Source organism: Falco biarmicus, chromosome 11 (genome assembly GCF_023638135.1).
Source record: "Falco biarmicus isolate bFalBia1 chromosome 11, bFalBia1.pri, whole genome shotgun sequence".
NCBI classification, from domain to species: Eukaryota; Metazoa; Chordata; class Aves; order Falconiformes; family Falconidae; genus Falco; species Falco biarmicus.
Genome location: NC_079298.1, coordinates 16072666 through 16086108, shown reverse-complemented (window position 1 = coordinate 16086108; position 13443 = coordinate 16072666). Strand labels below are relative to the sequence as shown.

General features: G+C 37.2%; 1 protein-coding gene across 3 annotated transcripts in view; it reads left to right on the top strand.

The window, feature by feature from the left end:
* The window catches only part of ZZZ3 (zinc finger ZZ-type containing 3), a 64099-nt gene that overhangs the window by 20948 nt on the left and 29708 nt on the right, over window positions 1-13443 (top strand). For all 3 annotated transcript variants that reach the window (XM_056355898.1, XM_056355896.1, XM_056355897.1), the window contains exons 2-3: window positions 7221-7377; window positions 9770-11331. In XM_056355898.1, coding sequence (XP_056211873.1) covers window positions 9821-11331 — 1511 coding nt within the window. In that variant the 5' untranslated portion in view covers window positions 7221-7377; window positions 9770-9820. The remainder of the gene's footprint in view (window positions 1-7220; window positions 7378-9769; window positions 11332-13443) is intronic.

Below are 13443 nucleotides of genomic sequence, written 5' to 3'. Positions count from 1 at the left end.
ATGCTGGCGTACTCTAGATGTGATAGACTGGTGAATATAATTTGTTAAATGGAATTCATACCTAATTTAGTAATACTACTTTGCTGGGAAGTGATGTGCTTTGTATGTGGAGATAAACCAAAGTCCCGATAACCTGATGTCTGTGCAAGTTCTCTTCTGTTCGAAGATGCAAATTGTTTGTCTTGGGCAAATGTTTCTCTAAGGGATTAGATTCTGTTTACATAAATAGCTTCAGCAGTCTTCATTTTATACAATCACCATTCCATTTTTTAAAATGTACTGTTTTAAATAACTTACTACTGCTCTGCAGAGAGTTTAAGAATCGCTATTTTATACCACAGAGATACAGTGGTTTCATTTTTAGCTTGTCACCTATCAGTATTCTTTTCTTTTGAGATACACACTTAAGTAGTACTATGCATGCTTAAAATGTATAAAGTCTAGGGTTTTTTTTCTGAATCACTGAAATAATGTGGTCTGGAATGTATAGCTGATAAGAAGAAAGATAATGGTGTAAAGATCAGGATGTCTGTAGGCAATCTGAACACAAAAGCTTATTCAAGATACCTTTGGTGTAATTCTCTGTGGAAAATGCAAAGATGTAGTTTTTTATTCCCCCACCCCTCAAGGGCAGTATCAAGAAGCTTATATGGGGTCCTGCTAATGAGTAAAGATTGTGTGCATGCATGGTTAGTGTATGGATGCAGTAATTGGTTAAAAATCTATGACATGCTCACAACAGAAGGTAATGGCAAACAGGAGATCCGTGATAAATGTTATGTTTTTTCTTTGTTAAACCCCTTTAATGTAGAAGACCGAGTAAGAGATACAGGGTCAGGTCAGACTCAGGTTTTGTTTACTGTGATTGAGTCTTGGGAGAGTAGAATCTTGAGACTCTCAAGAAACTTGAGAGAAGCCAGTTTTGGCCATCAGTTTCATATCTGCACTAAGATAGACCAGTAGCAAGTTCCTAGTGAATTACTGTTTTCCAAAATGTAAATAGTGGCCAGTGGCTCAGAGTGGTTTCTGAGAGGTTCTGAGGTCTCAGAAATATGACAGACTTGACTATATTCTTATGTAAAAGTCACAGTTATTTTAATAGAGTTATGTTATGTGCATTATAACAGAGGTCTAGAAAATCATTAGGTCAATGGAAGCAGGATTTCTAAATTAAATAGTTTGGGATAAGATACAGAATGAGTGTACATTGTTTCAAACTAGCTAAATTATGCACAGTCTTACATTCTCAAATCACACCGTATTATTGTCATTGGTGCAGATTTGTCTTGATTTTTTTATTTCCCAGACAATGTTCTGCTTTTTGGTATTAGAAAGGTGTATGTAAAAGTGGTGTTTCTTCTGAGGTCTTACAATTTGAAAAAGATAATGTGAAATGTGACACATTTTTAAAACAATAAAATACAACGTTTTGAAAAAGGAATATATATTAAGGACTCCCAAGTTCTGATGACAGAAATAAGTACGATCAAAGAGTCTTATGCCTGAAATAAAACATTCTGCAATATTACTTTCAGCCAGAGACAGGCAAGGTCCCACAGATCTAAAGCAGAAAGAAAATGAAACAGGAGAGGGCAATTATGTATGCATCCTGTTTGCTCTTGTAAATGGTAACTACACCGATAACAGATAATGTTTCTGAAGTAATTTTGGGATTTACTGCAGTATGGGACTGGAATGCTAGTGCTATCAGGTATCCACAATTGCAATAACTGAACACTGGAAAAAGTTTTAATCTTTATTCCCATGTAGTATTATCTGAGGATGAATGGAAACTGATTGTTAGATGAGACTCAGAAGAACCGGAAGAGAACGGATCATTCTTTTCAGTAAGATGATGATTCACTAGATGAGGTGAACAAACTATTCTGTTTTCTAGAGCAGAGTTGTGGTGGAAGGCTGTAACTGTTGTCCATTTTCGTAAAATGGTGACATCAAATTGTTGGAGACTTTTTCCTGTTGCAAGAGTCTGCATGTGTCCCCTGCCCCAAATACATGATTTTTTTTTTTTAGTTTGTTAAATGTTGTATGTAATGATAATACATCCATCATAAGTACCAAATATATAAGAAGTACCATCACACAATTATAGTAGAGGCTTCTTCCATTGCTTTGCAGCTTTCAGGTCCTGTGTGCTGATAGACCCAGTATGTTCATATATTAACTTCTTTTCTAGCTTAGGGCCACATTGAACATACTTTTAACTGCCTATGTGTTTTATAATTCTTGGGGTTCCTTTAAACAATCGACTTGTAGTTGGTTCCCAGATAGCCAGTACTGGTTTAACCCAGTGAAGAATTTGGTTATTCTGTGTATTTAGGAAGGAGTTTACTCATTGTTGTCTTTAACTGTTGGTTTCCATCTCTACGTACGTTTGTTTCCTCTGTTGCTAACAGTTTTCACACACGCAGTTCATCATTCACTAGCTCTGCTAAGTGGGCTTTTGGTTAAGTTAAATAAAAATTCTAGTGTAATTATATGACTACGGTGTGTATCAGTAGAGTCCGCCTAAAGCTATGTAACACTTTTAAGAGTTCTCAAATGCTAAAATGCATACCCTGAAACTCCATCCTGTGCTGTCATCAAATTCTTGATTGTATATGGGATGTATGGTCAATTTCTGTAAGCAGTCGAACTTCAGTCTCGCTCTGAAGAAGTTCCATACTGATTAATGTATGACGGTTCCCTATAAGGTTTCAGCATCATCACTCACTGGCTGACTTCTTACGCAGGTCCTTCCTCACCAGAGACAAATTCAGAGTTTCTTTCTTACTTCAAAGCTTTGTCTCTGCATTATATTCTGCTTTCATTTGTAACTTCTTCATTTATAGTGGGCTTTGCAAACCAGACCATTTTGTTTCTTAGCTGATTCTTCTCTAGACTTTGAGTCTTTGTTATAATATTTTTTTTCCTAAATGTTAATGTGGCTCCTAGGGTCACAGGCTGGTTTGCATTGGAAAGGACCTTAAAGATAATCTAGTTCCAGCTGCACTGTCATGGGCAGGGACACTTTCCAATAGACCAGGTTGCTCAAAGGCCCCTCCATCCTGGCCTTGAACACTTCCAGGGATGGGGCATTCACAGCTTCTCTGGGCAACCTGTGCCAGTGTCTCGCCACCCTCACAGGAAAGAATTTCTTCCTAATATCTAATCTAAATTACCTTCTTCTAGTTTAAAACAATTACCCCTTGTCCTGTTGCTACAGGCTCTACTAAAAATTCTGTCTCCATCTTTCTTATAAGCCCCCTTTAAGTATTGATAGGCCACTGATAAGGTCTCCCTGGAGCCTGCTGTTCTCCAGGCTGAGCAACGCTGACTCTCTCAGCCTGTTTTCATAGGAGAGGTGCTCCAGCCCTCTGATCATCTTCCTGGCCCTCCTCTGGACTTGCTTCAACAGGTCCATGTCCTCTTATTTTGGGGGCCCCAGACCTGGACACGGTACTCCAGGTGGGCTCTCACAGGAGCAGAGCAGAAAGGGGTGCTGGCCACGCTTGTTGTGATACGGCCCAGGTTACAGTTGGCTTTCTGGGCCATGGGTGCACATTGTTGGGCCATGTTGAGCTTCTTGTCCACCAGCACCCCCAAGTCCTTCTCCTCAAGGCAGCTCCCAATCCATTCTCTGCCCAGCCTGTATTGATAATGGTGGTTGCCCTGACCCAGATGCAGGACCTTGCACTTGGCCTTGTTGACTTCATGAGGTTCACAGGGGCCCACTTCTCAAGCCTGTCAAGTTTCCTCTGGATGGCATCCCTTCCCTCTGGCATGTCAGGTGCATGATTCAACTTGGTGTCATTGGCAAACTTGCTGAGGGTGCATCAGTCCTACTGCCCACATGCCAACAAAGTTGTTGAACAGTACTGGTCCCAGTGCGAACCCCTGAGAAATGCCACTCGTCACCAGTCCTCACTTGGACATTGAGCTGTTGCCCACAGCTCTTTTCAGTACGACTATCCAGCCAATTCCTTATCCATTAAGTAGTCCACCCATGAAATCCATGTCTCTCCACTTTAAAGACAAGGGTATCATGTGGCACAGTGTCAGAAGCTTTGTACAAGTCCAGGTAGATGGCATCAGTCGCTCTTCCCTCATCCATCAATGCTGTAACCCTGTCATAGAAGGCCATCAAATTTGTCAGGCATGGCTTGCCCTGATCTTCTCCTATAGCAGGTGCTTCTTCATTCGCACAGTCCCTGCCTTTGCCTCCTGCGACTTGGGCAGTGTGGCTGGGTTGTGCTTTAACCCCAGCCAGTAACTAAGTGCCACGCAGGGACTCGCTCCCTCCCTCCTTCCCCACCCCAGGGAGCTGGGAGGAAAATCGGAAAGGAATGCGAAACTCAAGGGTTGAGATAAGAACAGTTGAACAATTGACATAAAATAAAAGCAAAAGAACAACAACAATAATAATAATAACAGTTATAATGAAAAGGAGGGAGAAGAGAAGAGGAATGAAATCCAAAGGGAAGGAAGAAAAGTAGGGACACGCAATACAGCTGCTCACCACCTGCTGACCGATGCCCAGCCAGTCCCAGAGCAAGGATCAGCAGCCCTGCCCCCCCCCCCCCCCCCCCCCGCAGTTTATATACCGAGCATGCCATCCCGTGGTATGGAATACCCCTTTGGCTAGTTCAGGTCAGCTGTCCCAGCTGTGTCCCCTCCCAGTCTCCTGTGTCCCTCCAGCCCTCCCACCGGCAAGGCCTGAGAAACCAAAAAGTCCCTGATCCAGTACAAACACTACCCAGCAACAACCAAAAATATCAGCGTGTTATCAACGCTGTTCCCATATCAAATCCAAAACACAGCACTGCCCTAGCCACCAAAAAGAAAATTAACTCTATCCTAGCCCAAACCAGGACATGCTGGAACACTTGCTGGTGAAGACCAAGACAAAAAAGTAGTTGAATATGAAGAATGGCTTAGATGTAAAAGCCATTCCCTTGCACTCCATATTCCAGCTCATAAATATCTCCTAAAATGAGTGGTTTATGAAACATTAAATTAACTCTTCCATTGAATTTCTTTGCCGTGGAAGATGTGGTTATGTCTAGATGAAAAAAAGTGATTCTAATTGGTTATGAAAAGTAAAGAAATAATAGTTTAATTTCAAGACAGTTTTTCCAAGGAAACTTCTGGGAGAATTTATGTAGTTGTTTACTTAGTAAGCTCTTGTGAATGTTGTTTTTTAGTTTTTAAGCAGTAGTTAAGGTGCAGTCAATTCAGTGTATCCTGATTAAAGTCCACCATCCCATACCCTGACCCAAAACAAAACAAAAAAATCTATCGAGGTGGAACTTTTTCCCCCTGACCTTCATTTCTCCTTTTGTGATATTTACTTTTTTTTTTTTCTGTTTCTAAAATGCTCTTGCTCTCCCCGAAGGTCACTAGGCACAGCAGGGGTTGTGTCTTTCCTGCTGTGAGTAAAACAGGGTTTTTTGGGGGGCAAGAAAATTAGGGGAGATAATGCGTACAAATCTGAGGAAAGTCTGACATTACTATCTTAGGTGTTCCTGAGGCTGTTCTTACTGACTGGCTTGCTTCTGTTTGACTCACTGTGATACATTGTTTCAGGCTTTTTTATTTATTTTGTGTTTTACCAGATACGGAACTGTGGGATTTTTGTTGGGCTACGTTTTTGGGATTTTGCAAAAAACTGTCAAAATCTCTCTTTACTTTTGGTATCTGCATGTGTCTTTCCTGTCAGTTAAAGGGATCTATAGGGAAGGTAACAATGCAAGTTTAAGTAACTAAGAGCATACCAGAATAGTAAAAACAGAAGGAACTTGATGGCAGGGGATGACAGGCTGAACTCACTTGATACTGGAGCTCTTTATGGAGTTCATCTCTCACTGTTTCTGGTTCCATTCCTGGTACAGCTAAATTTCAACTGTTCCTTTTTGCTCATTCCTTTTGGTTATTTACCTCTTGCATTTTCAAGTCTTTTTCCTTGCCTTCTTATTTTTCCATTCTTTTTTCTTTATGACAGTTCTCTGCTGTTTGTTAAATTAAGAAATTCCACTGAATAATTGAAATCTAATTTAATAATGATTTAGTTATCCATGTAATAGAATTTATGTTACTTCATGTAACATGATTGTAGAAATACCTTTTGTTATTGAATTTCACTATAACTAGACATAATTTATCTCTTCTCTCTTACTTGGCTAAGTTTATACTTGGATTTGTTAACTTCATGGGGAATTCATTTTCTGTTCTTACCAATATGAAATCATAAGTAGGTTGAAAGTAAAGAAGACAATTTCCAAAGGCTTTGGACATACATATTCTGAATATAATAACTGTGTAGAAAGAAAAATGTGGAGAAACTTGTCAGCTTGTGTTATGCATCATGAAGTTTCTGAATGGTCAATATGAAAATAAATTTGCTTATGTAGTTACAGAATATGAAGAAAGATTCAGTAATCACTATTCTCTAGTGATTTATGGTGCCTTCATAATACTGGATGTCCTTAAATGAAATGCGATTCCTGGTATGTTTTTTCAAGTAATAGCTGTTGGGCATTGGCACTAATGCCCAAGCTCTGGAGACAACTGAAAGCCTTGTCTGGCTTTTGGATCCATATATTTATTTGCCTTTCAGTATCAAAATTGGTTCACTTCCACTATAAACAAAGTAGTATACATTGTTTTCCTTGGGTGAAGAATAGGTTTAATGTGAACTCTGGAAAGCATTTCACTCCTGTTTATGTAGATAAAGGTTGTTCAGGGATTTGGAGCCAATGTAAGTTTTGAGTTCTGCTTAGTTGATTAAAATTAAATAGCAGAAATAATTTTTTTTTACTGTGTAACTAATTATAACATATATTTGACAATGCGTTTCATAATTCATTAGTGGTAATATCTTTCACTACTTGTTTTCCTGTGTCTCTTCAGATATCTTCTGAGGTTTGAACACCCTAATGCATGGCGCTCTATTTGAACAGAATTCATTTGCTTGCACATCTTTAGTTGTGATATGCTGAATCACTTAAAGATAACCAAGAAAGATATTTTACATTTGAAACCCAAATTAGCATTTCACATTCTTAATTACTTTATAGCAGACTGTTCTTTATGTAGGACACTTGTAAAATTGATAATTGCTGCTTTAAAATGCTGTTACTCTTTATGTGTCCTGTTGCATTCTTCTTAATTTTTAATGGAATAATTTCAATGTTTTATTGATGCCTTTGTCTTTTTCTCAACAGTTTTCAAAATCTTGTTAATGTGATGACATAAACTAGTAAAAAGGCATGTGGATTACATCATGGAAATCAGCAATGGTGATTGATATTATTCGAGTGGCACAGTAAGGGTCTACTGTATGAAATGTCAGAAGTTTATATTTCTTCTGGTTTTGCAGTGGTAAGTTTGTTCATTTTGTACTAAGTAAATAATAACTTTTTAACTTGTTATATAAGCTATATTTCTTTAGAAAGTAACATACCAGTAAATCAATGAAGATTTCTATCTTGCATATTATTTCTAATGTCTCTCAAGTTCAGAATTACTTACCAAAGTGTATATTGGAATCTGGTTTATTTTATTGGTATCCATTTGAAATGTAAGTTACTCGTCCTTAACATGTGCTAGCCTTTAATTAAACCATCTAGGTGAAATGGAATATCTAAATGACCCTGCTTTTCATCTTTGGGTTCATCCCCAAATGAGATCACTCCAGAAGGTGTTGAGCTTGTGTATAAAAGGGGAGAACATACAGACAAGTTTATCCATGTAGAAAATAGGTATAAACAATCATTATAGACAACACAGTGACATGGTTTTTTTCTGTCTTTAACTCAACTACTGATGCTTTGCCTGTTCACTCCTTACTGTATTATTTATATTTTCTCTTAAGACAGAGTTCATTGGACATCTCACACTTTGTCCTGCCTTGTTACTTTTAAACAAGCAGAACGGAAGTTAGTACAGTAGCAGTACACACAGTGTACCTTTCCAGGCATTCATGTAAGGCAGTGGGAATAGCTAACAAGCAGGAGGGTTGTAGCAGCACACATACAATGCAGTTTTCCAGAATGTTTGAAATTTCCACTTTGTAATTGTCTTTTCTTCATTACAGAAAATGATGTGCTGTCTTATACAGTTGTTTCTGGAACTATACCAAGCAATACTTCTATACTTCTAGGATGCATTAACTTTCATTAAGAAATACTACTTGCATTTTGGATTCCTAAACAGACAATATAGTAATTGTTGTCAATCATCAAAAATATTTGTACTGCTGAAGAACTGTACTGGCCTTGTCCCATTCTCTTTTTTGCTCTAGGACCATCTGACACCCAAACAGTAGATTTGTGAGAATTCATGCTTTTTTTTTTTTTTTTTTTTCCTTCCCTCACCTTTGCTGAATATGAGAAACACCTGTTGAAACAATTTTCTTCTGTTTGTCATTTTCAGCCTTTCTAAATAACACATAAAAGGTTTGATACTCTGTATTTGAAATTTGAAGTCTTCACATATGTCACTTGAACAGATTTTGTATAATCTGGAATTTGGTAGATGGAAAAGGAAAGGCATGCCATTATGTACAAATGTGAATCTGTTCATTGTCATGGATATTATGACAGGTTTGTGGTGGTATGCAGTTTGACAGATTGAATTTTTAAAGGTGAAATTAATAGAAGGATAAGACTGAACTGATTTCTATTAAAAATGTTATTTTGAGATTGGGCAACTTGAGTACTCCTACATCTCGCCCTGAAATCTGAAATACAGACACTCTCAAACTGGATGTTTTAAACTTTACTTTGAGTCTGAATTTACTTAAATCCAATGTATGTGATGATTCATTTCACCAACTGTATGAAAAGTTTAAAAATGGAAAAGGCTTGGGAAACAGCCTTTTAGTACCTCAGAGAAGATTACTGAGAAGATAGAGCCAGGCTTTTTATTGACATAAATGATGCAAAAATAGGGGAGGCCCCGCCTGGGTATTAGAAAAAATTATTTTCACTACAAGGACAAGGTTGCCCAGAGAAGTTGTGGAGTATCTGTACTTGGAGTTTTTTAAGACTCAGCTGGACAAATCTGAGCTTAGTCTATATGTTCATTCGAGCAGGAGGTTGGACTAGATTGCCCCCCCAAAGTCCTTTTCAACTTGAATGATTTTATAATTCTGATTCAGGCATTTTGTTTTATTTCAGTTTTACTATTAATGACTGTAACTATTTTTTTTAACTGGTGTGAATTATTTTTTTTTTAATCCACTGTTAATTTAAATTGCAATTCTGTTTTGTTATTTTTGAGCAATTTGGTTTTTTTCTAAGCAACAAGTGAGTAAACATATGATTTTAATGGTTTCCTTCTTAGTATGTCAAACCATGTAACTGGAAACTGGGATATTAAGACCGTGATATGATACCTCTCATTTGACCAGACAAACTTAAATAATAATAGATTATATCATATGTACAGTGCATAAAGTAGTGTATTTTAGTAACTGGAGCCTAACTGGAACATTCCAGCCTTATATAAGCCATAAGTATGAACAACATTCACAAACAAGCGTTAAAGCTAGAACGACCACAGTAACCGAGTCAGCTACTTTGGAGCTTAGGTGGAAAACTTTTTTAATGCCATAAAGAAATACCACAGAAAGAAGGGGTATTAATACATTGCATAGACATATTAAGTTTTACATTAGGTACATTTCTGACAATGTATTCTTCAGATTTGCTATGTCTGTAGGTGTTTTTTAAATATTTTTTCTGATTGTTTTGTTTACCTTTTTTTGAAGGTTTCCCAATGAGTGGATCATGATGAACATACTTTAGGGACTTGCCATAGTATGGCTGCTTCTCGATCTACTCGTGTTACAAGATCTACAGTGGGTTTAAATGGGTTGGATGAAAACTTTTGTGGTAGAACATTAAGAAACCGTAGTATTGCTCATCCAGAGGAAGTTTCACCCCATCCTCAAATACGGTCAAGGTCACCAAAGAAGAGGCCGGAGTCTGTGCAAACTCAGAAGAGCAGTAATGGTGGAAGAACTACTGATTTGAAACAACAGAGTGCTCGGGAATCATGGGTGAGCCCTAGAAAGAGAGGGCTGTCTACTTCGGAAAAAGATAATGTTGATAAACAAACTGTGGAAAATTGTGAAAAAAAACAAGCAGAATCTGTTTCACCAGTTTTGAAAAGAATTAAGCGCTGTCTACGTTCAGAGGCACCCAACAGTTCAGAAGAGGACTTGCCTACTAAAACAGAGAAGGAGTCATTGGAGCATAAAAGCTTAGTGTCGGACAATGATGCAGTCTCCACAGGGACTAAGCGAGCTTGTCGATGTCTTATATTGGATGATTGTGACAAAAGGGAAGTTAAAAAGGTGAATGTCTGTGCAGAAGGATTTAATAATTCTGCAATAGTTGATGAGATCGCAGGCTATCAGACTGTCAATGGAGTTGGTGAGAGAGACTCAAATTCTCTTAACTGTGATGACTGTCAGCTTGATGGGAACACTAAGCAAAACAGTGCGGGTTCCTGTACACCCAAGGACAAAACAGTAGCAGAAAACGGAAACTCATTTGCCCATTCTTCATTGTTGCTTAATAGCAGCAAGGAGGACAGTGTTGTAGACCATTATGTGCCTTGCACAAACTCTCAAGAACAGGTAAAGTTAGAGGACCACAAAACAATAAATGACTGCTTGCCTGAGGACCATGCTCATCAGGCATACGAGCCAGCCACAGGGTCCTTTTCTGAAATCCAGTCATCTTTGTTAAGGGATTCGGAGGAGGAGGTAGATGTTGTAGGAGATACTAGTGCCTCTAAGGAACAGTGTGCTGAAAACACCAATAGCAACCCGAATACTCATCATGACAGTGCATCAATCTCAGGTGAACCTGAACCACATTCTTCAGTGCTGGACTGTGTTTCAGCTCAAGTGACATCTATGTCAGAACTTCAAGAACACAGATACACATTGAGAACTTCACCACGAAGGGCTGCCCCTGCCAGAAGTAGCCCTACTAAAAATAACTCTCCTTGTAGAGAAAACGGACAGGTTGAAGAAAATAATCTCAGTCCCACTGAAAAGAATGTACCTGTAGGTATTAATAATATCAATGGATCTCCCAAAAAGTCTGAAGAAATTAAACAGAATGAAAAAGAGAGAAATTGTAATACGGGAGATCATGGGAGTGATGGACTAAGAAAGCCACTTTCTGAGGCTAGGCTTGTTGCTGGATATGTACCATCTGCCAAAGAGAGTGCCAACATCCACACTGCAGAGGATGATGAGGAAGAGCCTGATGTGTATTACTTTGAATCAGATCATGTGGCATTGAAACACAACAAAGAGTATGTGTAACTATGGTAACCATGAATTCTGCTTTTGTTTCTTACCAGAAATATATAAATTAATATGTATTTGAAGTACATTCACAAAAAATTAAGGGCTTTATAGTTTTCGTACTCTCTGGTCTTCATTTTACTTCCTTGTTTCTACCTCAAACAAAATTAAACTATTTAATATGCAGTATGGTACAGCAATGTGGTTTATACATTCTAATTATGAGTTCTTTAGCCAGAACTTGGTTTTTGTTTTTGTTTTTTTTTTTTTAAAAACACATCTCGTCTCTTTTTTCTAAAAAACTAGCTGGAAACAAAACCGAAGGAATTATAACCCTTAATTAGAGTTGAGTTATTTATCAGCATATCCAATAGGCACAGCACATACAGCCTATGAAATTGTCATTCCGTTGTACACAGAATTTAAGGCTAGATACCTGTTTTCAGAGTGTCATGGGAAAGACTTACCATTATTATATTAAGGAAGATAAACTGATCAAATGCAGCAGTTTGAGAACTTTCTACAGAGTAAAATATGTTTGTACTGCTGTTCATATTCATTAAGTGTAAATACATAACATGTATTTAATGTATGAGATTTAATTTCTAATTATTATTAGAAACAATCACTATCTTGGTTTTATGTCTGAATGTCTATCAGTAGAACTGTGGTAATAATACATTTGTGGTAACTGTGAAGGAGACTCTTGAAACAAAAGGGCAATTTTCTCAGTGAAGAAAGTTTACATGGAGAAAATTTGTCTTTAGATGATAAATCAGGCCACAGTTTTTATTGCACAGTCTTTGTTTTGCTGTTTTGACTTCCATGTTTTGTTGTTTAGTAGATATTCTATTTGTTGTGAGTATAGAAAGGCCAAATAGAGATGATCTTCAGTTTGATTCATATGAAGAGTTAAACCACTGCTAACAGTTTCTGTAAATCATCACAGCACAATTATTTTGAATGGGCAAGGCACAGATGATTGATTAATCCAGCAGAAGTTTGACTATTATTTTTTGTATTAGAGTTGCATTATTTCTATAATGAAATTTTGTTCAGTATTGGATATGCATAAATTATTTTAATCAGATAAAATTGTGAATTGGAGCATGGTTCAGGTAAACTATGATTTCAGAGTAACAATGAAATATCTGCAGTTTCAGCCATCCGCCCAAAGTGTATGGACACTTTCCCTGGTAGATAGATTTCTGTTTCCTAAATTGTAAATGGGGAAAAATGGACTGTTGTGTTTTGACAGTTTTTGGATGTCTCTGTATCTGTATGTAGGATGACTTTAATAATTAGGTTAGTACAAAGATACATTAGTAATGTGTCTCTTTTTTTTGTTATTTATTAGGAAAAGAATGATAAAGATCATACCAGACTTTTAGATGTAGCCACAATTTTTACTTCTTTCAAATTAATCATGTCTGAAATACACAGCTTTTAAAAATCAAAACATGCAATTGCATTTAAATGCTGTAAAAATAGCAGTAATTTTTTCTGTTCTTACAAGTAAACACAGATCTAAATTGTTCTTGAAAAATTTCAGGAACGTGCCCTAGTGTTAGCTTTTGAATATACACAATTGCTCTGAAGATACAACTAGTTGTTTATAGAGTTGCCAACCTGGTTGTGAGAGCTAGTTAGGGAGCTTTTGAAATTGCAGCTGCCTGAATGCAGAATTCCGAAAGCAATGCTATTATTTTTACCCTGTCTTAAATTTTACTGATTTTTGGTGACAATAGTGAAAACTAGAATTTTCTTCTAGATAAGAAAAAAATAATACCTATTTTTCAGAAGGGAAGCATGCTATTGAAGGTAGTGTTAGCTGGTTGGGTTTTTTTTTCCCTTTAAAGTTGTTGATATAATTGGAAAATTAGGGACAATCTTTTTTTCTTGTTGTTTATATTTGCAAGAAAATACATGTAGTATTCTAATGATTCCACATGGTAATAGGGTCCTTCTAAAGAACTTAAGTTTATATTTTGATATTTGAGTGCAGTTGTCCTTTATCCAGAACTCCATAGTTCAGGAGTTAAATACAGTGCACTACGTCTTTTTTCAAATTTTAAAAAGACCAAAGTTCATTAGAGGATAGTTCACGTGTTACAGTTCTT